The sequence below is a fragment of the Oncorhynchus keta genome, chromosome 20 (genome assembly GCF_023373465.1).
Source record: "Oncorhynchus keta strain PuntledgeMale-10-30-2019 chromosome 20, Oket_V2, whole genome shotgun sequence".
Taxonomy (NCBI): domain Eukaryota; kingdom Metazoa; phylum Chordata; class Actinopteri; order Salmoniformes; family Salmonidae; genus Oncorhynchus; species Oncorhynchus keta.
In genome coordinates, this window is record NC_068440.1 from 19,706,663 (window position 1) to 19,729,150 (window position 22,488).

General features: G+C 42.3%; 1 protein-coding gene across 2 annotated transcripts in view; it reads right to left on the reverse strand.

Annotated features, from left to right (window-relative positions):
* Window positions 1-18,148, reverse strand: part of LOC118373367 (neurexophilin-1) — a 130,012-nt gene extending 111,864 nt beyond the window's left edge. The window contains exons 1-2 of one of the 2 annotated variants that reach the window (XM_052472246.1): window positions 17,926-18,148; window positions 17,512-17,613 (exon numbers count right to left, since the gene is read on the reverse strand). In XM_052472246.1, coding sequence (XP_052328206.1) covers window positions 17,512-17,565 — 54 coding nt within the window. In that variant the 5' untranslated portion in view covers window positions 17,566-17,613; window positions 17,926-18,148. Of the gene's footprint in view, window positions 1-17,511 lie in introns of both variants that reach the window. The other variant, XM_052472245.1, reaches the window with a different exon arrangement.
* Between the last annotated feature and the right edge of the window lie 4,340 nt (window positions 18,149-22,488).

Genomic DNA, 22,488 nt, shown 5'->3' on the forward strand with positions numbered 1-22,488 from the left:
GGAAAGATCATGAGCTCGTCTTAGCCTGCTTCATGTATAACACAATGAATATGTAACATTATTCATTAAACACATTAGATTAGGATTAAAAACATTAGAGAACATTATTGTAAGCCATAAGAACAGCACCAAAGAATATCAGAAACATTCCATAAAAATCAGATGTGATAGTTTATGTCTGATATATGCAATGTGTTTTGAGTTAACCGTAGCAAGAGCAGTGGGGGGTCAAGTGGAAGGGAGGGCATGTTGAGAGGCGGACGCTTCACTGGAGGTCAAGTGGAAGGGAGGGCATTTTGAGAGAGATGATCACTTTCACTGGAGGTCAAGTGGGAGGGAGGGCATGTTGAGAGACGTACGCTTCACTGGAGGTTAAGTGGAAGGGAGGGCATTTTGAGAGAGATGATCACTTTCACTGGAGGTCAAGTGGAAGGGAGGGCATGTTGAGAGACGGACGCTTCACTGGAGGTTAAGTGGAAGGGAGGGCATTTTGAGAGAGATGATCACTTTCACTGGAGGTCAAGTGGAACGGAGGGCATGTTGAGAGACGGACGCTTCACTGGAGGTCAAGTGGAAGGGAGGGCATGTTGAGAGACGTACGCATCACTGGAGGTTAAGTGGAAGGGAGGGCATTTTGAGAGAGATGATCACTTTCACTGGAGGTCAAGTGGAAGGGAGGGCATGTTGAGAGACGGACGCTTCACTGGAGGTCAAGTGGAAGGGAGGGCATGTTGAGAGGCGGACACTTCACTGGAGGTCAAGTGGAAGGGAGGGCATGTTGAGAGACGGACGCTTCACTGGAGGTCAAGTGGAAGGGAGGGCATGTTGAGAGACGGACAATTCACTGGAGGTCAAGTGGAAGGGAGGGCATGTTGAGAGACGGACGCTTCACTGGAGGTCAAGTGGAAGGGAGGGCATGTTGAGAGACGGACGCTTCACTGGAGGTCAAGTGGAAGGGAGGGCATGTTGAGAGAGACGATCACTTTCACTGGAGGTCAAGTGGAAGGGAGGGCATGTTGAGAGACGGACGCTTCACTGGAGGTCAAGTGGAAGGGAGGGCATGTTGAGAGAGATGATCACTTTCACTGGAGGTCAAGTGGAAGGGAGGGCATGTTGAGAAACGGACGCTTCACTGGAGGTCAAGTGGAAGGGAGGGCATGTTGAGAGACGGACGCTTCACTGGAGGTCAAGTGGAAGGGAGGGCATGTTGAGAGAGACGATCACGTTCACTGGAGGTCAAGTGGAAGGGAGGGCATGTTGAGAGACGGACGCTTCACTGGAGGTCAAGTGGAAGGGAGGGCATGTTGAGAGACGGACGCTTCACTGGAGGTCAAGTGGAAGGGAGGGCATGTTGAGAGACGGATGCTTCACTGGAGGTCAAGTGGAAGGGAGGGCATGTTGAGAGAGATGATCACTTTCACTGGAGGTCAAGTGGAAGGGAGGGCATTTTGAGAGACGGACGCTTTCACTGGAGGTCAAGTGGAAGGGAGGGCATGTTGAGAGACGGACGCTTCACTGGAGGTCAAGTGGAAGGGAGGGCATGTTGAGAGACGGACGCTTCACTGGAGGTCAAGTGGAAGGGAGGGCATGTTGAGAGACGGACGCTTCACTGGAGGTCAAGTGGAACGGAGGGCATGTTGAGAGACGGACGCTTTCACTGGAGGTCAAGTGGAAGGGAGGGCATGTTGAGAGACGGACGCTTCACTGGAGGTCAAGTGGAAGGGAGGGCATGTTGAGAGATTGACGCTTTCACTGCATTTCTTTTGCTGTTGCATTTCAGCCCTGTCACACACCAGCAAGTATATGCACACACCCACACATGTACGCGCACACAAACACACACTCATCACACAATGAAATGAGCTCAATATCTGCCCATCAATGTCTGGCCATTCACCATCGAACGGGCAGACACAGAGACACATGCACATGTACAAACCACCACACGGTTCTCTCTCCCATTTGCTCCCCCCTGTTTGATCTTAAACAGAGATTAACAGATGCATTTATTCTGCCTATTAGAAATAGAAAGCAGCAAACACATTAAATACATTCTGGAGCAGTTTGGGAATAGCTTTGTTAATTCTGGTGCCGTTTGGGAATAGCTTTGTTAATTCTGGAGCAGTTTGGGAATAGCTTTGTTAATTCTGGAGCAGTTTGGGAATAGCTTTGTTAATTCTGGAGCAGTTTGGGAATAGCTTTGTTAATTCTGGAGCAGTTTGGGAATAGCTTTGTTAATTCTGGTGCAGTTTGGGAATAGCTTTGTTAATTCTGGAGCAGTTTGGGAATAGCTTTGTTAATTCTGGAGCAGTTTGGGAATAGCTTTGTTAATTCTGGAACAGTTTGGGAATAGCTTTGTTAATTCTGGAGCAGTTTGGGAATAGCTTTGTTAATTCTGGAACAGTTTGGGAATAGCTTTGTTAATTCTGGAGCAGTTTGGGAATAGCTTTGTTAATTCTGGTACAGTTTGGGAATAGCTTTATAGCCTGAGGCATTAACTTGACACTTTCAGCCAGAGTTCTTAGCATTTCTAACTGAGTCTAAGGGTGAGATAGAAAGTGGTTTATAGCTGGAATGTAGAGAAAGTATGTATTTTCCTTTGGCAGAAATTCACCATTCTGTATATTTTGAGAGTAGTTTTAGAGGTAAAAAGTGGCCCAATTTCTGGGACGCTGTTTTCCAATATGCTCAGCATGCCGGAGAGGAAAATGGTTTCTGCTTGACAGGCAGGTTTCTGCTTGCCTGTCCATCACTCCACATAACACTCAAAGCTGCACCATACCATATCCTCACACACACTTTTACACACACACTGATATGAGAGGGAGATCTTGAGTACCTGTCAGTGGCCCTGTGAAGCAATCGTTTTTAGGGCTGCTAGTGTGTGTGTTCTTGTGAAGCATTAGCTGTTAGGGACGCTAATGTTTTATGTAATGGCATGTCTGACAGATCCTCTGAGCTCTGGCTGAGCTGAGGAGAACACACACATATAGAGCCTATCCATCACAGCGACAGGATGAATCAGAGGTCAGAGACCTCGCTGCCAGTTAGAGGGACTCCCATCAGAGGTCACTGATTTGAGAAATGCTCCGGCGTATACAGAGAGAGGGGAGGGAGGGAAGGAGGAAGGCGAGAGAGAGAGAGAGAGAGAGAGAGAGAGAGAGAGAGAGAGAGAGAGAGAGAGAGAGAGAGAGAGAGAGAGAGAGAGAGAGAGAGAGAGAGAGAGAGAGAGAGAGAGAGAGAGAGAGAGAGAGAGAGAGAGAGGGTAAATGAGAAAGAGTGATAAGAAAAGGAACAGAAGACATCTCCTCCATCTCTATTCCATAATAGAGAGGTGGTCTGATGACACACTAAAATATCAATTTTATCTCAGGCACAGATGAGTGACAGGTGTCAGCTCAAGCCCTCCTCCCCAGAACACCTCACAGATATTCCCTTTTTTTCCCTCCTCTCCTCGATGGCTGGATGCCGATAGGGGACGGAGATATAATTGTAATTCTGAAAATCAATAGTACTGAAATCTCCTGGACTGAAAAGGCTCAGTGAAGTAATGTAGTGCTGTCATTCTCTGTGTGTTGGAGTGATAAGGTCCCTGATTTGTATCATTTCCTAGAGTCAATCAATATGCGTGCGGCTCATTCTCTCCTTCATGGTCCTGCAGCTTGAGTGCTCACCCTTTAATTCTCCAATTAAAGAAGAAAATAATAACTGCTATTACTATCAGTAGTGGCCTCTGGGTAAAATCACTGTTGATGGCAAATAACGAAAAAGCCATATTGCAACCTATGTTGTGATAATTGCGTTGTTTGCTCTATAACCTGTTCGTTCATACACCACCGTGATATACAATAAGGCTGAGACAGCAAAAAGACCACAGTCACACAGTTGCAGAATAAACTCAACTACACATACCTTTGTTTCATCACAAAACCGGAGAGGAACATCTGTCCAGTGAAGTCCACAAAGCAAATATTGCATGTAACAAACAGTTAAATGTCCTACAACATGGTTGAGCAAGTTAATGTTTGTGACAGTTTACTAAACAAATACTGATTTATAAGCACGGAGTTACCGCAAGACAGCACAAAGACAACATGAGCACTGTTTCTGCTATTCCAGCACCATTTCACCTAAACCATTTAAACATCATCAAATCAACATGGCTATATGCTTAGTTTAATACACACAAAAAACTAACTTAAAGATACCAAAACAATTTAGTCCAATCAACATTACTAAATATCACGTGGCTGTCCATGATACTGACGTCTGTCTGTCTGTCTGTCTGTCGGTCTGTCTGTCTGTCTGTCTGTCTGTCTGTCTGTCTGTCTGTCTGTCTGTCTGTCTGTCTGTCTGTCTGTCTGTCTGTCTGTCTGTCTGTCTGTCTGTCTGTCTGTCTGTCTGTCTGTCTGTCTGTCTGTGTGTGTGTGTGTGTGTGTGTGTGTGTGTGTGTGTGTGTGTGTGTGTGTGTACGCAAATAGAAGAACATGTTGTTCTACCCTACTTGTAGACTAGATCCTATGCCAATGCTATCCTCTTCTATTTCATGTTGGCAAAACGTTCCATGACTGTCATACAGTGTTACACGCTTTTAGTTTTTGATGTCCTAGACTAGGCTACCTGGCTAAAATGCTTTCTAGCCTAATTTCCTTGCATGAACAATAATGACCCAGCTAAGTTAGCTAGCTAGTTAACTTGAGCCTACTATATCAAGGGCTACCCTACATACTGAACTTCAATCATCTCAAGCCAATGGTACAATATATTAATTTATGGTTAGATCAGAATCACCGTTATAATCATTGGCCTGTATGGAGAATTGAGTCAAAAAGTCTAAATCCCTATCTCAGCGGTTTACAAACTAGGGGTCGTGACCCCATGTGTGGTCGCCTGATATGAAAATGGGGTCACGGGAGAAATTCCAAAATCCCCCCAAAATCATTGTAATGTGGTTAACATTAAAAATTGAGATGATTGAAATCTAAAAGATACATTTCAACCAGAGTGTGTTTAGATCATGGGAAAAGGCAGCACTTAACTTTTCATTCTGATTCAAGTGCAACAATCAGGAGACCAAGGTGCAGCGTACATTCTTCTTTTAATTAAACAACACTGAACAAAACAACAAAACGAACGAAACGTGAAGCTAATACGAATAGTGCAGACAGGCAACTAAACATAGAATAAGAACCCACAAACACCAAAGGGGAAAAGGCTACCTAAATATGATCCCCAATTAGAGACAACGATAAACAGCTGCCTCTGATTGGGAACCATATCAGGCCACCATAAACATACAAATACCTAGACCTACAAAACCCTAGATAATACAAAACCTAGCGTATCCACCCTAGTCAAACCCTGCCTAACCAAAATATAAAGAAAACAGATATATCTCAGGTCAGGGTGTGACAGTACCCCCCCCCCTCCCCCCAAAGGTGCGGACTCCCGGCCGCAAACCAGTACCTATAGGGGAGGGTCTGAGTGGGCATCTACCCTTGGTGGCGGCTCTGGTTCGAGACGCCGCCCCCTCTTTACGCTGATCCCTCCGCCTTTGTGGAACTGGACCGTGGATCACCGCCGGAGGCTCTGGACTGCGGATCATCGCCGGGGGCCCCAGACTGGGAAACATTTCTGGAGACCCCGGACTGGGATCTTTGGAGACCCCGGACTGGGAAAAAGCAATATCTCTGTCCAGTGTCTGTGTTCTTTTGCCCATATTAATCTTTTATTTTTATTGGCAAAGTCTGAGATACTGCTTTTTCTTTGCAACTCTACCTAGAAGGCCAGCATCCCGAAGTTGCCTCTTCACTGTTGACATTGAGACTGGTGTTATGCAGGTACTATTTAATGAAGCTGCCAGTTGAGGACTTGTGAGGCGTCTGTTTCTCAAACTAGACACTCTAATGTACTTGTCCTCTTGCTCAGTTATGCACCGGGGCCTCCCACTCCTCTTTATATTCTGGTTAAAGACAGTTCTGGGAGTAGTACACAGCATTGTACCAGATCTTCAGTTTCTTGGCAATTTCTCACATGGAATAGCCTTCATTTCTCATAACAGGAACAGACTGACGGGTTTCAGAAAAAAGTTATTTGTTTCTGCCCATTTTGAGCCTGTCATCGAACCCACAAAAACTGATATATGCTCCAGATACTCAACTAGTCTAAAGAAGGACAGTTGTATTGCTTCTTTAATCAGCACAACAGTTTTCAGCTGTGCTAACATAATTGCAAAATGATTTCCTAATGATCAATTAACCTTTTAAAATGATAAACTTGGATTAGCTAACACAACGTGTCATTGGAACACAGGAGTGATGGTTGCTGATAATGGGCCTCTGTACGCCTATGTAGATATTCCATTTAAAAAATCTGCTGTTTCCACTACAATTGTCATTTACAACATTAACAATGTCTACACTGTATTTCTGATCAATTTGATGTTATTTTAATGGACAAAAATGAGCTTTTCTTTCAAAAACAAGGACATTTGAAAGTAACCCCTTTCGAACGGTAGTGTACATATGAGATGAGTAATGCAAGATATGTAAACATTATTAAAGTGGCATTATTAAAGTGACTAGTAATCAATTTATTAAAGTGGCCCCATTAATTAAAGTGGATGAAGCCATTAGCCGTGGTATATTGGCCCTATACCACAAACCCCAGAGGTGCCTTATTGCTTTTATAAACTGGGTACCAATGTAATTAGAACAGTAAAAAGTATATATTTTTTCATACGGCTTTCAGCCAATCAGCATTCAGGACTCTAACTACCCAGCTTATAATGATTGGTAAGTCATTTAAAGATAATCAGTACATACGTGTATGGAGTAAATGTAATTAAATGATCATTATAAAAATAAAATAAAAACATTTCATAGAGTCGATCTAATCCATTTGTCCCAACTCAAACTCATTGAATCACCTCTTGACCCAAGAGCATTCTGGGAACAGCTGAAAATTGATAAGCTAATCAATAACAGCACTGAGTTATAACACAAGGTTAGCAGACACTTTCTGACTGGGGTACATGTCTTACGCAGATAAAAACCCAACCAAAGCTTAAAGGAATATTTCAGGTTAAAGTGATAGTTCACAAAATTGTTCATTAATTTCGACATTTGGTGGTGGTGGCTAGGTAAACAAACCAACCCGTGAATTGCATTCTGTTCTTGTCATATAGACTATTTACAAGGTCAGGAAACAAGTATATAATCTTGTAATTTTTGTGAACCAGCACTTCAATAACAGCAGTCATCTTCTTGTTTCAATTTGTAGTAACACGTACAGACTTAATTGCTCATTACTCTAGCCTAAAATATGAGTTACAACTCCCCCCATCAGATGCGCTTCCAGTCTGCTGCATTAAAGTGTTGCTTGTTGCCTGGAGTGACAGCCAAAACAAAAACAGTCAGAATGCTGAAACCAACACAAACTGACACACACATATGGGTGTCAACAACAACAAAATGGATGCTCACAAACAGTACAATAATTGAAGCAATAAGACACCCTTGTTACACCCTGATCTGTTTCACCTGTCCTTGTGCTTATCTCCACCCCCTCCAGGTGTTGCCCTTCTTCCCCACTTATCCTCTGGGTATTTATACTTGTGTTTTCTGTCTGCCAGTTCATCTTGTTTGTCAAGCTTTCCAGCGTTTGTCCTGTCAGCGCCCGTCTTTTCCCAGCCTCTCTTTTTCTTCTCTTCCTGGTTTTTGACCCTTGCCTGTGCTGACCCTGTACCCACCCGCCTGACCCCTCTGCCTGTCCCTGAGCCTGCCGGCCATCCTGAACCTTTACTCCTACTCCGGATTATCAACCCCTGCCTGCCTTGACCTGTCGTTTGCCTGCCCCTGTTGTTACAATAAACATTGTTACTTCACACAGTCTGCACTTGAGTCTTACCTTGATTCCTGATACTCCTCCTCTCTTCAATATTCTCATCCTCTTTTCATTTGCTCTACTTTAAACCTGCAACTTCACCTCTTTCAGGACAAATCTGGTCAAATCATCTTCAACATGCAGTAGTTCTATTCAAGGTGTCATGTAGAAACAGCTGGCACTGAAAATACCCCACCAGATCTAATGGTACATTCAGTCCCTATGAGGGAATTATGACGCATCTTGAGTTAATTCCACGATTCTACTTATTCCCGATTCTGATGTGAAAATTGTCCCCATAATATATTCACAAATATCAGAGAAAGCGGGAGAGACAGAGGAAGAGAGTGAGAAAGTAATCTGAAGGAGGGGAGGCAACCGAAAAACTTTAACACAAGGAGCTGTGCTGCCGACAGACAGACAGTTGCTGGGACGTGTGTTCATCCGTCATGGATTTGTTCTTACAGCTCTTCCAAACGTACCCTGATTAGACCAGCCTGAACACTGCGCTCACCATGGACACATTCAGTGAGGTTTAACCAGGCTTTGGAAACGTGCCCCTGGAGCTTGAATGGAGCTAGTGCTCCTGCATGGCCAATGACTGTTACTTAAGGGGATGGAAAGATAACGGACGTCTCTGGTAATTCCCATCAACGGGCGCCGGGACACGGCCCTGTGGACAGATCCATCACCATGTCGTGTTGAATGGACGGAAACGTGCACACTTCCTCCCCTTCCTCTTCTCTCCCCTCCCTGCCCCTAACTTCTAGACTCGAGGATTGCTTCCCCCCTCTTCCCCTCCCTCCTCTACCCTTCCCCTCACCTCCCCTTCCCCCTCCCTCTTCTCCTCTTCCCTCCTCATCCCCTTCTCATCCTATCTGATCCCTGCCACATAGACCCAGCCAAGCGAGAGTGTCTGATCCCTGCTCTGTTAAAGTGGTCAATCAAGCCCATCAGCAGACTCATGCAATCCATCACCACAGCCGTTAGGTACAAATCCCATCACTAGTCAACACCCATTCACTACAGCTATTCACTAAGGCAGGAACAAATCCCAGTCTACTGAATACTTTTTCCTGCCATGCATATGCTGGTGCTGGCATGTTACAACAACTAATCATGCCTAAGGAAGGATACTGGGAAACAGGACGGAGGCAAGACATTGACATATAAAATATCCGTAAAGACAAAGGCTATTTCTAGTAAACCCATCTTGAAAATTCAATACAGGCATTGATAGCACTGTCGATCCAGATTTTTGAATGCCTCTCCCAACAACACAAATATCCCTGTCAGATTTCAAAATAGATGTAACTCTTCAGAGCACTAAAGCAACTTCAAACCCGTCCTCAGAGTAACTCTGGCCATGTAAAGCAATTTGCCATTGGGTCATCTCAGTCATTTCCTGCCTTTAGAAACAGTTTCCCAAGCAGCTCTACAGCTTTACAAAACAGTCCTGGGTTCAAAAACTATTAAAAATCTTTCAAACACATTGACCGTTTGCTCTAGCCTGCCTGGAATGCCAGATGGAAGGGCGTGTGCCGTTCTGGAACGATTCTATTGGTCCATTTAGCATGGCAAGCTCAATCAAGCACATAGAAGGTATTTTAAATGATTTCAAATCATATTTGAACTCAGGTAGGTCTACTACAAAGCTTGTTCTCCTATGAAGGGGCTGCAGATAGACTTCCTACAGTTCCCAGAGCGAGGATAGCAGAGTAGTGGAGCTATAAGTGGAGCAAACAGAGAAGAGTTCCCCAAAGGATCAAACCTCAGGTCAGGCCAGGCCTTAGTTACATTCCACAGATACAGTCAGTGCCCTTCAGTGGTCAGCTCCAACTATGACCCCTGGCCTCTGAAGCGATTGAAAAACTGGAACAGTGCATGGTGGGCAAAGATGGAGGATGGGGATGATTAATCACATAAAACGCATGCGGACACGTACACGGATGCACGCAGACACATATACACACGGACAAATGCAGGCGCACACACACACACACACCACACACACACACACACACACACACACACACACACACACACACACACACACACACACACACACACACACACACACACACACACACACACACACATACACACACACACACACACACACAGTGTCAGATCCCCAGCGCCTGCAGTCAGGGGTCAGGGTTGTTTGTGTTCTTTTGATGGTAGGGAAGGTTCGGGGTCTAGTCATCAATTAAATACTTTCCAATTAAAACACCATAAAAGATTGCAAACTGTGCCGTGAATAATTGCCCGCTTCCCAGCTTCTCCCTGTTGAATTTGAATAAACAAAACTGTAATGATCCATGCAGTCAAAAATGTACCAATGTCCACCAAGGACCATTATCATTGACTTTCTGCCCCAAACCAAGGTCAAACACACACACACACACACACACACACACACACACACACACACACACACACACACACACACACACACACACACACACACACACACACACACACACACACACACACACACACACACACACACACATATTATTGTCTTCCATGCAGGGTTTTATTGGTCCAGGGAGACAGACTGAGTGTTGATAAAGGAGAAAGAAGCGTTGCCCCCAGGACACATCATAAGTGGGCCACCAGGCGTGTCATCATACCACAAAAGCAGTTCAATAGAGGAGCACATCGGGGTCAGGTCACCTTGAATTGTCAGGAAGTAGAGGTCGACCGATTAATAGGAATGCCCGATTAATTAGGACCGATTTTTCAAGATTTCATAACAATCGGAAATCGGTATTTTGGGGCGCCGATTTGCTGATTAAAATGTTTTATTCTATTATTTTATTTTTATATACCTTTATTTAACTAGGCAAGTCAGTTAAGAACACATTCTTATTTTCAATTACGGCCAAGGAACGGTGGGTTAACTGCCCCGTTCAGGGGCAGAACAACAGATTTTCACATTGTCAGCTCAGGGGATCCAATCTTGCAACCTTACAGTTAACTAGTCCAACGCAATAACGACCTGCCTCTGTCTCGTTGCACTCCACAAGGAAGACTGCCTGTTACACGAATGCAGTAAGCCAAGGTAAGTTGCTAGCTAGCATTAAACTTATCTTATAAAAAACAATCAATCATAATCACTAGTTAACTACACATGGTTGATGACATTACTAGATATTATCTAGCGTGTCCTGTGTTGCATATAATCTGACTGAGCATACAAGAATACAAGTATCTAAGTATCTGACTGAGCGATGGTAGGCAGAAGCAGGTGCGTAAACATTCATTCAAACAGCACTTTCGTGCGTTTTGCCAGCAGCTCTTCGCTGTTTATGACTTCAAGCCTATCAACTCCCGAGATGAAGCTGGTGTAACCGAAGTGAAATGACTAGCTAGTTAGCGCGCGCTAATAGCGTTTCAAACGTCACTCGCTCTGAGCCTTCTAGTAGTTGTTCCCCTTGGTCTGCATGGGTAACGCTGCTTCGAGGGTGGCTGTTGTCGTTGTGTTGCTGGTTTGAGCCCAGGGAGGAGAGAGGAGAGGGACGGAAGCTATACTGTCACACTGGCAATACTAAAGTGCCTATAAGAACATCCAATAGTCAAAGGTTAATGAAATACAAATGGTATAGAGGGAAATAGTCCTATAATTCCTATAATAACTACAACCTAAAACTTCTTACCTGGGAATATTGAAGACTCATGTTAAAAGGAACCACCAGCTTTCATATGTTCTCATGTTCTGAGCAAGGAACTGAAACGTTAGCTTTCTTACATAGCACATATTGCACTTTAACTTTCTTCTCCAACACTTTGTTTTTGCATTATTTAAACCAAATTGAACATGTTTCATTATTTACTTGAGGCTAAATTTATTTTATTGATGTATTATATTAAGTTAAATTAAGTGTTCATTCAGTATTGTTGTAATTGTCATTGTAGCTCAGTTGGTAGAGCATGGCGCTTGTAACGCCAGGGTAGTGGGTTCGATTCCCGGGACCACCCATACGTAGAATGTATGCACACATGACTGTAAGTCGCTTTGGATAAAAGTGTCTGCTAAATGGCATATATTATTATTATATTATTACAAATAAATAAATAAAAATCGGCCGATTAATCGGCACTGGGTTTTTTTTTTTTGGGTCCTCCAATAATCGGTATCGGCGTTGAAAAATCATAATCGGTCGACCTCTATCAGGAAGCCTAGTGGTTAAGAGTATTGGGCCATTAACCGAAAGGTCACTAGTTTGAATCCCTGAGCCGATTAGGTGAGAAATCTGCCAATGTGCCCTTGAGCAAGGCACTTAAATCTAATTGCTCCTGTAAATTGCTCTGAATAAGAGCACCTGCTAAATGACATAAAATAACGTGTCAATGACAGAGTTGCACCACAGGGTCTTCTGAGACAAGACACACAGGTGAGGTGGGGGGCTTAATTCCCGAGACACTTCCAGTCTCTGATTGAATGGTCAAAGGTCAACAGTACAGAACTGAAGCATGTTTGGAGAGCCTGCTGCTCCGGGCCTCAACAGGTTCAGTCAATATAGATAGATACAAAGTTAATTAAACTAAAACATTTTTTGAAGGAGAATTCACATTTCATTAAATCTTAATAAACAAATCTACCAAAATTAGATGTTGTGTGAAGTGAACTATGTAAATAACCATAAAATACCTGCTATATCACAGAGCCATGCAAAAATGACAATACACCATAATGCTGAAACAATTATATGGATTAATCATAGATATATATATCGAAATATTAATCACTTCCAGAAAATATTCACAGCAATAACAGATTACACTTAAAGTGTTATTTCAATCAAAGATAATGTGATTGCAATAGATGGTCAACAGGCATGGAGACAGTTCACAGTATTGTAATGCTGGTTGAGAGTTACCGGAGTTCTTCAATTAAAGTTGACTGTTAATTCACATAAAACAGAGCTGCCTAGGGACCACTTGGCTGTGCTGTGAAGGGGCTGGGGGTTTAATAGAGGATTATAGTGCTGTGTGCTAAGAGACTGAACTCCCGGACATGCCCCTTTATGGCCCTGCTCTCGGCCTACAGTATGTGGACTACTGTATGTGGATTTATGGACAACGGTAGTGCTACAGTTTAGGGAATAGGGTACCATTTGGGATGCATCCAATTCAACAAAATCGATGACCTCATACTCTTCCATACACAGTGTGCTCGGTATAGGATCTCAGCATAGCATCCTTTCTCTCCTCTCCCACTGCTCAGAATGCTTGACATGGCATGATGGTATATACAGATGTAGGATCTTAATTTGAGCAAAGTTTGCTACAGCAGGAAAATAATCTTGCTGCAAAAGGAAACGTGAATTACTATGTGGATTATAATGAATGGACATTATATAGGGGTTGATACTTTTTTCATGAGGGAAAATCAAGTCTGAAATTTCAAAGCGGAAATTACAATCTTCAGATGCCTTTTTAAACCTCAAATACACTTCAAGTTTTACATTTCTTGCATTGCAGGAAAGTTGTTTTGCAACAGGGTGATCAAATTAAGATCCTACATCTGTATTTGTCCCAATAAACGGAAAAGAAAATGGCTGACAAAAAATAGAATGCCATTTGTGTTCAATGAAAGGACAGCATCACAATTGGACTGGTTTCTGTTCTACACTGATGTAATGTACTATTGTCTAACGAGGCTGAAATGTAAACAGTATTTTCCAATACACTGATCTTTTTGTGGCATTCCCAAAGAGTTTGGTCTGCTTGGTGTTTTCATTTTTGCCATGGCAAAAATATTGCGGTACTGGTAAGCCCCAATAACAATGGTGAGAGGCTGGCCAAACGTAGTGCACTATACAGGGAATAGAGTTCCATTTAGGATGCAGGCTGTCTGTATCTCTCCCACTGCGCCAACTGCTTGGCATGACAGGCCCTGTCTCCAGCCTGTTAAAAATGATGGTGTTGTAGTAATATGCCTGGCCTAAAGTAGTGCACTATTTAGGGAATAAGGTGTAATTCAGGACACACTTTGTCTGTCTGTCCCTCAGGAACAGAGCCTCCTCATTGACCCCTTAGAGGAAGTGAGACTTGGCTGGGAAACATGCGCACACACACACACACACACACACACACACACACACACACACACACACACACACACACACACACACACACACACACACACACACACACACACACACACACACACACACACACACACACACACACACACACACACACACAAACACATCTGCCAGTCACAGACAGCTATGTGTTGCAACAATAGGAGCCACCCTGCTACCAGTCATGGGGCCAGAGGACATGCTGTTCACACTTGCTGTCAGTCAACAGAGTATCAGCAGCAGTTGCTCTGCTGGGAGCAAAACCGCCTTAAAAGAATGTCAGATCTGTATTGGAACTGTCTTGATCAGAAGTAAGATGCACAAAAATACATAGCAAACACACCTACACATGAACCCATAGGGCACCCACAAGCAGGGACACAAACACGGAAACACACATCACACATAACTCCCAACTAAACCGACAAAATAACACAATCCTTTTAAATCCTATGGATTAGAACAATTAAAATAATAAGGACAATTTTAATTAAATTCTGTATCCATAGTGACCATATTCATTTGTGAATGTCGCCCTCCCGGAGAGGCGCGCGCTGTATTATACCACCGAACACCTGCATAAACTGTTCTTCAGAGCGAGCGCAGTGTTATCCAGGTCAAGGCGCGCGCCGCTCAGACAAGAGGCTTAGAGAGGAGACAAGAGCTTTTAACACGAAATAAAACCGTCAAAGTTCAACGGTAATCCCTTTAGGTATGGATAAACCCGACTGTCTGGAAAATAATAATCTAGGTTTAGTGGGGCGCAGACAGGGAGAGAGCAGATATCCAGGTGTAGAATTCAACTCACAGTAACCAATTCGCAACTATAAGACAATACAATCAAAAGAGTATACTGTCTTTACGGTTGACAGAAATAGGCCTACCCTTTTACAAAGCCAAAAGACAAATTGAATTGCTAAATATAGGATATAAATTACAGATTCATTTCTAATCTCAAAACCTGGAGCCAATATCATCATGTAATAAAAAAACGAATAAATTTTAATATAGATAAAAAAATAAATCCTACAATATTCCGTTGTATTGAATTGATCAAAATCAAAGCATTTCCACAAACGTAAAAGCAAGTAGGCCTATACCTGAATCGACAAAACATTTTTTCCCCGTTGAAGACCGTCAAATTTGTCATTTCGTACTATTAGGCCTATGTGAATTCAGGTTTCATCTTCAAGCTTACATCTTTACTTGTTTGAATGACCACAACAAACTTTTTAAACATATTTTCCTTCCCACTGCAATTATGTGTTCAATTAGGACGCATTCTACCCGGCTGTGTTAAGGTGCGTAAAACAGCCGTCTTGAATATCAGAACCATGAACCCTGTTCTGAATGAGAAAATCCACTTCATTATGTTTCTTCTCTTTTTTGATTGAAATTCACAGGTGGAATTCTGTGCGAGAGGAGCCCTTTATACTGGGAAATGTCATTTTGCCTATAAAATCAGTGATGTAACGTTTATAGTAAACAGGTCATGCATTGTTTTATAGGTTTTGCATCTGAGATGTTTGTGTTGTTCACATCCTACAAGATAGTCTCGCGGTATCCTTAAAAAAGACCATAATCAAATGTGACAATTTGTAACGCTAACTTTTAGATTACAGTTAGATTCATTGAATTATGATTAATACATGTTGCTAGAAATGTGAATTGTATAAGTTCTGAGCACTCTCAAATTATTATAATGCTGTGGAATTAATTAAAACCTCACTCTTAATAATTTTATAGGATATCTTATTGTAAAACACTTTCTAGGCCTATCTATATGCCTACATCTTAAGCATAGTCTAATGCGTCATGGAAGTTTTCAGAGTAATTTTGGATAATGTGTTAAAACAATACCCCATCGACAACTAACAATAAAGACATGGTTTTCTGAATTTAAATTTAAATTGGCTACGCAATTACATTTTATTCAATCAGGCCGATAGAAAACAACAAGTAAATGAATTAGCTTGATTAGAATAATTTTAGTTTTATTAACGGTCGTTTTGCATGAGGATTATGCAGATGAAATAATGCAAACTAAGTGTCAATAGGACAGTTATAAGAGAATCCCGTTGAATAGGTCTTTGTCGTGAAATCTAAAATGTGTGGAGAAAAACGTCCTGTTATTAACTTGCATATTCCGCTGCAGGTAAGTTCAAAGGAAATACACCGAAAACCATCCATGTTGTGTATGTTTGCGGGTGGGTGTGTGTTGCGAACTGTATATTACAAACCTTTTACTTACATTCTCTTTTAACACCGGACAGTAAAGTCTGACACAGTGCTACCTGAGACCTGATATCAATACCGTCTTACTCTCTTCTTGAAGGAATAAACACTTATTTTGAGTTGTGTATTGAGAGCGAGTGAGTGAAATGAGAGAATCGCCGCTCAGTCCCAGTAAGAATAAAAGGCTGATTCATGTAGGTGCATGATGTGGTAAACTATCTGGGTTAGTGATAGGGAACAGAAGGTTAGGCTACATACTTTGAAGACACTAGGCTACTCTCCTTAAAGGTCTCTGCAGAATTCACACGACAGCTGAACGCGCGCGCGCGCTTATGTGTGTGTTTTGTTACAAATTACAATATAGCCAACTTGGAAAGTGACTTTGTTTGAAATATTAAGTGGCATTCTTGTATATATCAGATAAAGTGTGTGTTACTTTTTAACAAAACGTTGGTGCTTGAGAAACCTGTGCTTTTCTTTCCACTCAACGTAAATGTTATCACGTTATGCACCCTTTGAGATCAGCAAGATTCAGCAGAGTTGTACGGATCACGCACGAAAATCTCTCCTCAATGTTGTGTCTAATATGACTGCTATGAGTGGGATAATTATTGTTGTGGCGGACTGAAAGGAAAAACGGTTACTGACAAAATCAAAAGGAGCAACTGAGAATTTGAAAGGTTTATTACGTGTAGCCTTCAGACGCACCTGCCGCTGGTTTTGGTTTATGGCGCCACCATGAGACGTTTTGTTGGAACTGCACCAACATCTTCTCCGTTTTCAGCTCGGGAAATTGTTTTATTTTGACACTTTAAATGTGTTATTTCTTTTAGATTTGTTTTTTTTTTAATTGGTCAGACAAATATTAAATTCTTATTAATTTAGTCTTATAACCACATGCATTCATTTAGAAAATGTATTGCACTAATTAGTCTCATTAATTGGACACCATAACCCACAGTGATCAAATAGAAACGCATAATGGATATATAGTCTGTTTTTAAAACCTACGCGCAGACATGTCTCAGTCACGATAATGTGGAATTAAAAAGTTGTATTTCCTACCAACACCCTGATACAGGACAACGGAATGTTTTTATGCAATGGTTATTATGCACAGGACATGAGCCTGAAGTGAAGAGTTGGCATCAACAGTTCTGTCAGTGAGGTGCATTTCATAAGAATGCATTTCTACACATGTAATTGTAGTACAATATGTAATTTAAAAACTACAAAACACCGAGACAACAATGAAACGACAAAAGTATTGACAAACACAAACAAAAGCACCACTCACCAAGTAAAACGCTGGCGTCAGGAGTAACACCGCACACCAACACGTCGCCTGCATTCTTCCTGGTCTCAAACTTCCACTAGTTTCCCTTCGCTGGCTCTTTGTCTGTGAAGACCATAAATCCACACGGTAACCGCTTTTACACAACGGTCAAGACCCTCAACAGCCTAGGCAAAAATGAAAGTATACACCCCATGACCACAGAACAAGCTTAGCCTACACTTGGAGACAGATATTGGACGAGAGGGGGAAACAAATAACGATTACATAGGAATTAATCCTGAGAGCAGGGTTGAAGCAATCTCATAGTTAACTGAAAGATGAAAATTCGATTCAAAGCAATCATAAAGGATCAGTCCTTGATTTGATTGTCTTCCTGCCTGCCGTGCGCGTTAGGCTCGATGAGCAGTTCCTTACCGAAAAGGAGAACAGTTGAAAGGAGTCGGATAAATAACGGACGCTTTATAACGGAGCCTCTGGAAAACGCGCGCCTATTACACATCTGGGTTGAGAGAAACTCCGTCGCTCTGTCCACACAGAACATGAGAGAGAGAGAGAAGAGGAAGGAGGGGAGGAGAGGAGCGAGGGAAATATTAAAAAACGGGGCGAGATCGGTCCGAGACGAAAGAATCACAGAGTGCAGTCTTTAAACAGCCACTAAAGCTCGACAGAAAAGCTTTTCATTTACTGACGTGCGGTAGTGGTTGATAGAGATAAACGAGCCGACATTCACAGAGAGCCACAGTGTGTATACAGCATGACTCCAGGACAAGCACACTCACTAGGCTACAGCACCAGGTCCCTTCCTCACTGTCTAAGCCTAAGGACAGAGCACTGCAATATAAACCAGCACGGCTGGACAATGACATTGTTTTCTAATAGGCCATAGGCTCTGTAAGGAATGTTATCTAACCTAATGCTAATGTAAAAAAAGGCCTATATTTAGTAAGAGTCTAAAAAAGAATGACATTTAGTCTGAGAATGATTAGCCTACATTGACAGAAGTTCTAAATGTTCCCTTATTGAGGATGTTCAAGACCTGGTTAGGGTTAAGCAGAACACTTTGAACTCATTAAAGGTGAAAAAGAGGGATTATGTAGCCTACTCGAGGGATTCTTAGGACATGGGGTCTTATTACAGTACCAGTCAAACGTTAGGACACATCTACTCATTCAAGAGGTTTTCTTTAGTTTTGACTTTTTTTTCTATATTGTAGAATAATAGTGAAGACATCAACATTATGAAATAACACATATGGAATCGTGTATTAACCCAACAAGTGTTAAACGAATCAACATATATTTTACATTTGACTTTCTTCAATGCAGCCACCCTTTACCTTGATGCCAGCTTTGCACACTCTTGGCATTCTCTCAAGCAGCTTCATGAGGTACTAGACACCTGGAATGCAAGTCCATATTATGGCAAGAACAGCTCAAATAAGCAAAGAGAAATGACAGTCCATCATTACTTTAAGACATGAAGGGTCAGTCAATCCGGAAAAAAATAATGTTGAAAGTTTCTTCAAGTTTTGTTGCAAAAACCATCAAGTGCTATGATGAAAATGGCTCTCATGAGGACCTCCACGGGAAAGGAAGATCCAGAGTTACCTCTGCTGCAGAGGATAAGAACATTCAAGTTACCAGCCTCAGAAATTGCAGGCCAAATAAATGCTTCACAGAGTTCAAGTAACAGACACATCTCAACATCAACTGTTCAGAGGAGACTGCATGAATCAGTCCCTCATGGCCAAATTGCTGCAAAGAAACCACTACTAAAGAACACCGATAAGAATAGACTTTCTTGGGCAAAGAAACATGAGCAATGGACATTAGACCAGTGGAAATCTGTCCTTTTATCTGATGAGTCCAAATTTGAGATTTTTGGTTCCAACCCTGTGTCCTTGTGAGACGTAGAGTAGATGAACAAATGATCTCTGCGTGTGTGCTTCCCTACTATGAAGTATGGAGGAGGAGGTGTGATGGTGTGGGGGTGCTTTTCTGGTGACACTGTTGCTGATTTATTTAGAATTCAAGACACACTTTACCAGCATGGCTACCACAGCATTCTGCAGCGATACACCATCCCATTTGGTTTGCGCTTAGTGGACTATCATTTGTTTTTCAACAGGACAATGACCCAACACACCTCTAGGTTGTGAAATGGCTATTTTACCAAGAAGGAGAGTGATGGTGTGCTGCATCAGATGACCTGGCCTCCACAATCATCCGACCTCAACCCAAATGAGATGGTTTGAGATGAGTTGGACTGCAGAGTGAAGGAAAGGCAGCCAACAAGTGCTCAACATATGTGGGAACTCCTTCAGGACTGTTGGACAAGTATTCCAGGTGGAGCTAGTTGAGAGAATGTCAAGAGTGTGTAAAGCTGTCATCAAGGCAAAGGGTGGCTCCATTGAAGAATCTCAAATATAAAATATATTTTGATGTGTTTAACAGTTTTTTGGTTACTACTTGATTCCATATGTGTTATTTCATAGTTTTGATGTCTTCATTATCATTCTACAATATAGAAAAAAAGTAAAATGAAAGAAAAACCCTTGAATGAGTAGGTGTGTCCAAACTTTTGACTGGTACTGTATGTGGAAGGTTCATCTTGCACACCACAGTTGCAAAGTTAATTCAAGGCTGTCTATGTGTGCATACATGTGCACATACAATGAAGTGAAAAAGTATTTGCCACTTTTTAATTTTCTCTACTTTTGCATATTTTTGATACTGAATATTTTCAATCTTCAACCAACACCTAATATTAGATAAAGGGAATCTGAGTGTTACATACTTATTTCATTTATTTCATAATCAAAGACAGCTAATGGCCCCTGTGTGAAAAAGTAACTACCCCCATACAGTCAATAGCTGGTTGTGCCACCTTTAGCTGCAATGACTCCAACTTAACAATTCCTGGAGTTGTTGATCAGTCTCTCAAATTGCTGTGGAGGAATTTTGTCCCACTCTTCCATGCAGAATTGCTGTAACCCAGCGACATTTGTGGGTTTTCAAGCATGAACAGCTCGTTTCAAGTCCTGCCACAACATCTCAATTGGGATTAGGTCTGGACTTTGGCCCTAGGCTATTTCAAAACGTCCAATGTGTTGCTCTTTAGCTATTTTCATGTAGACTTGATTGTGTGTTTTAGGTCATTGTCTTGTTGCATGACCCAGCTGTGCTTCAGCTCACAGGCAGATGGCCTGACATTCTTTTTAAATCTATATATTTGTTTATTTATTTAACCTTTCTTTAACTAGGCAAGTCAGTTCAGAACAAATTCTTATTTACAATGACGGCCTACACGAGACAAACCCAGACGATGCTGGACCAATTGAGCGCTGCCCTATGGGGCTCTCAATCACAGCCAGTTGTTATACAGCCTGGATTTGAACCAGAGTCTCTGTAGTGAATTCATTGTTCCTTCTATTAAGGCAAGTCGTCCAGGTCCAGGGGCGGCAGAACATCCCAAAACCATCATACTACCACCACCATGCTTGACCTTTCATATGAGGTTCTTACTGTGGAATGCAATGTTTGGCTTTCACCAGCCATAATGGGATGTAATGGGGCATCATTTTTGGGGGGTTATTTTTAAACTCAGGTTCCGTTTATCTAATATTAGGTGTTGGTTGAAGATCTGATAACATTCAATATACAAAATATTCAAAAATTGAGAAAATCAGAAAGTGGAAAATACTTTTTCACGGCACTGTGTTGCTGTTATTGTGCAGTATCAAACTATACATAAACACACTGTCAGAGCACAAGGTTAAAGGAGTATTGCAGCATATGCTGAGTGTGTGTTTGTTGCAGGCAGTATAGACAGATAGCCCTCCTCTTCTTCCTTTCAAACGTTATCCTAGAGGAGGAAGAAAAAACAGGAGAAGAGAGAGGAAAAGAAAAGACAGGGAGGGTAGTTCTGGTTTAATAAATCTGCGGTTGTCTCAGTGCTACAACATTGCAGCGGTCTACTACTGCCCCTATAACTCAGCCCTGGCCCTGATGGATTCCTGTTCTGAATGGCTCAGGTAGCCTTCACAGAGAGAGAGAGAGAGAGAGCATTCTCAACAACAGCACCAGACCCAGGGGGATAAATCACTAGAGGCCTGCCATGATGCTGAATCCCAGGCTGGGGCCTTCTGCTACCCTGATACCCCTCAATGTGGAAGTGCAGGACAGGTACCCACAAACCAGATCCCCTATCAAGCGGCCAAAGTGCTGATTTAGGATCAGTTTTGACCTTTTAGATCACAATGAATAAGACTATACATGTGACAGGGGGGACCTGATCCTAGATCAGCACTGTACTCTAAAATGCTTGATATATACGGCCCCAGGTTTGGGGTTTCAATACCAGCGATTCATCAGGAAGTGAAGTGGAATTCAAAAATGGGAAATTGGCCAATGTTTTCTTGGAGGATAATATGCAGCATATGCTCCCACTGTGATTTATTGAGACGCACAAATAGGCAACGCATAGGACCTTCGCCAGGTCCTTGGCAATGGTCGGTTTGTCATGTTTCAGAGGCTAACATTTTTTTTAAAGATAATATTCTCCTGGCTCAAGGATTCTCAAGGTCACAAAAGCATTGCAGTATCCCTGGAGCATATTGAGGAGTTACAACTGAACTAGTATTTGTTGCAGCATCAGAGAGAGAGAGAGAGAGAGAGAGAGAGAGCGAGAGAGAGAGAGAGAGAATCCATTGAAATGACTTACATTAACTAAACACTGAGCAGCAACCTTATATTCCTCCTCATCAAGCAACCCCCCCCCCTTTCTCTCGCGCTCCAACAAACACTCTAAATGTTAAAGGAATTATCGGGAGGTCGAGTGGTGCTAATTTCCCCCGGCACACCTTTGGTGCCCATTCACTAAAGGGGGAAGCAAAGAAGAGCAACGGGCAGAAAATGACAGAGTAGTCACTTCCCTAATAGTCCTACCCAGAATGGAGGGAGGGGACGCGGAGAGAAA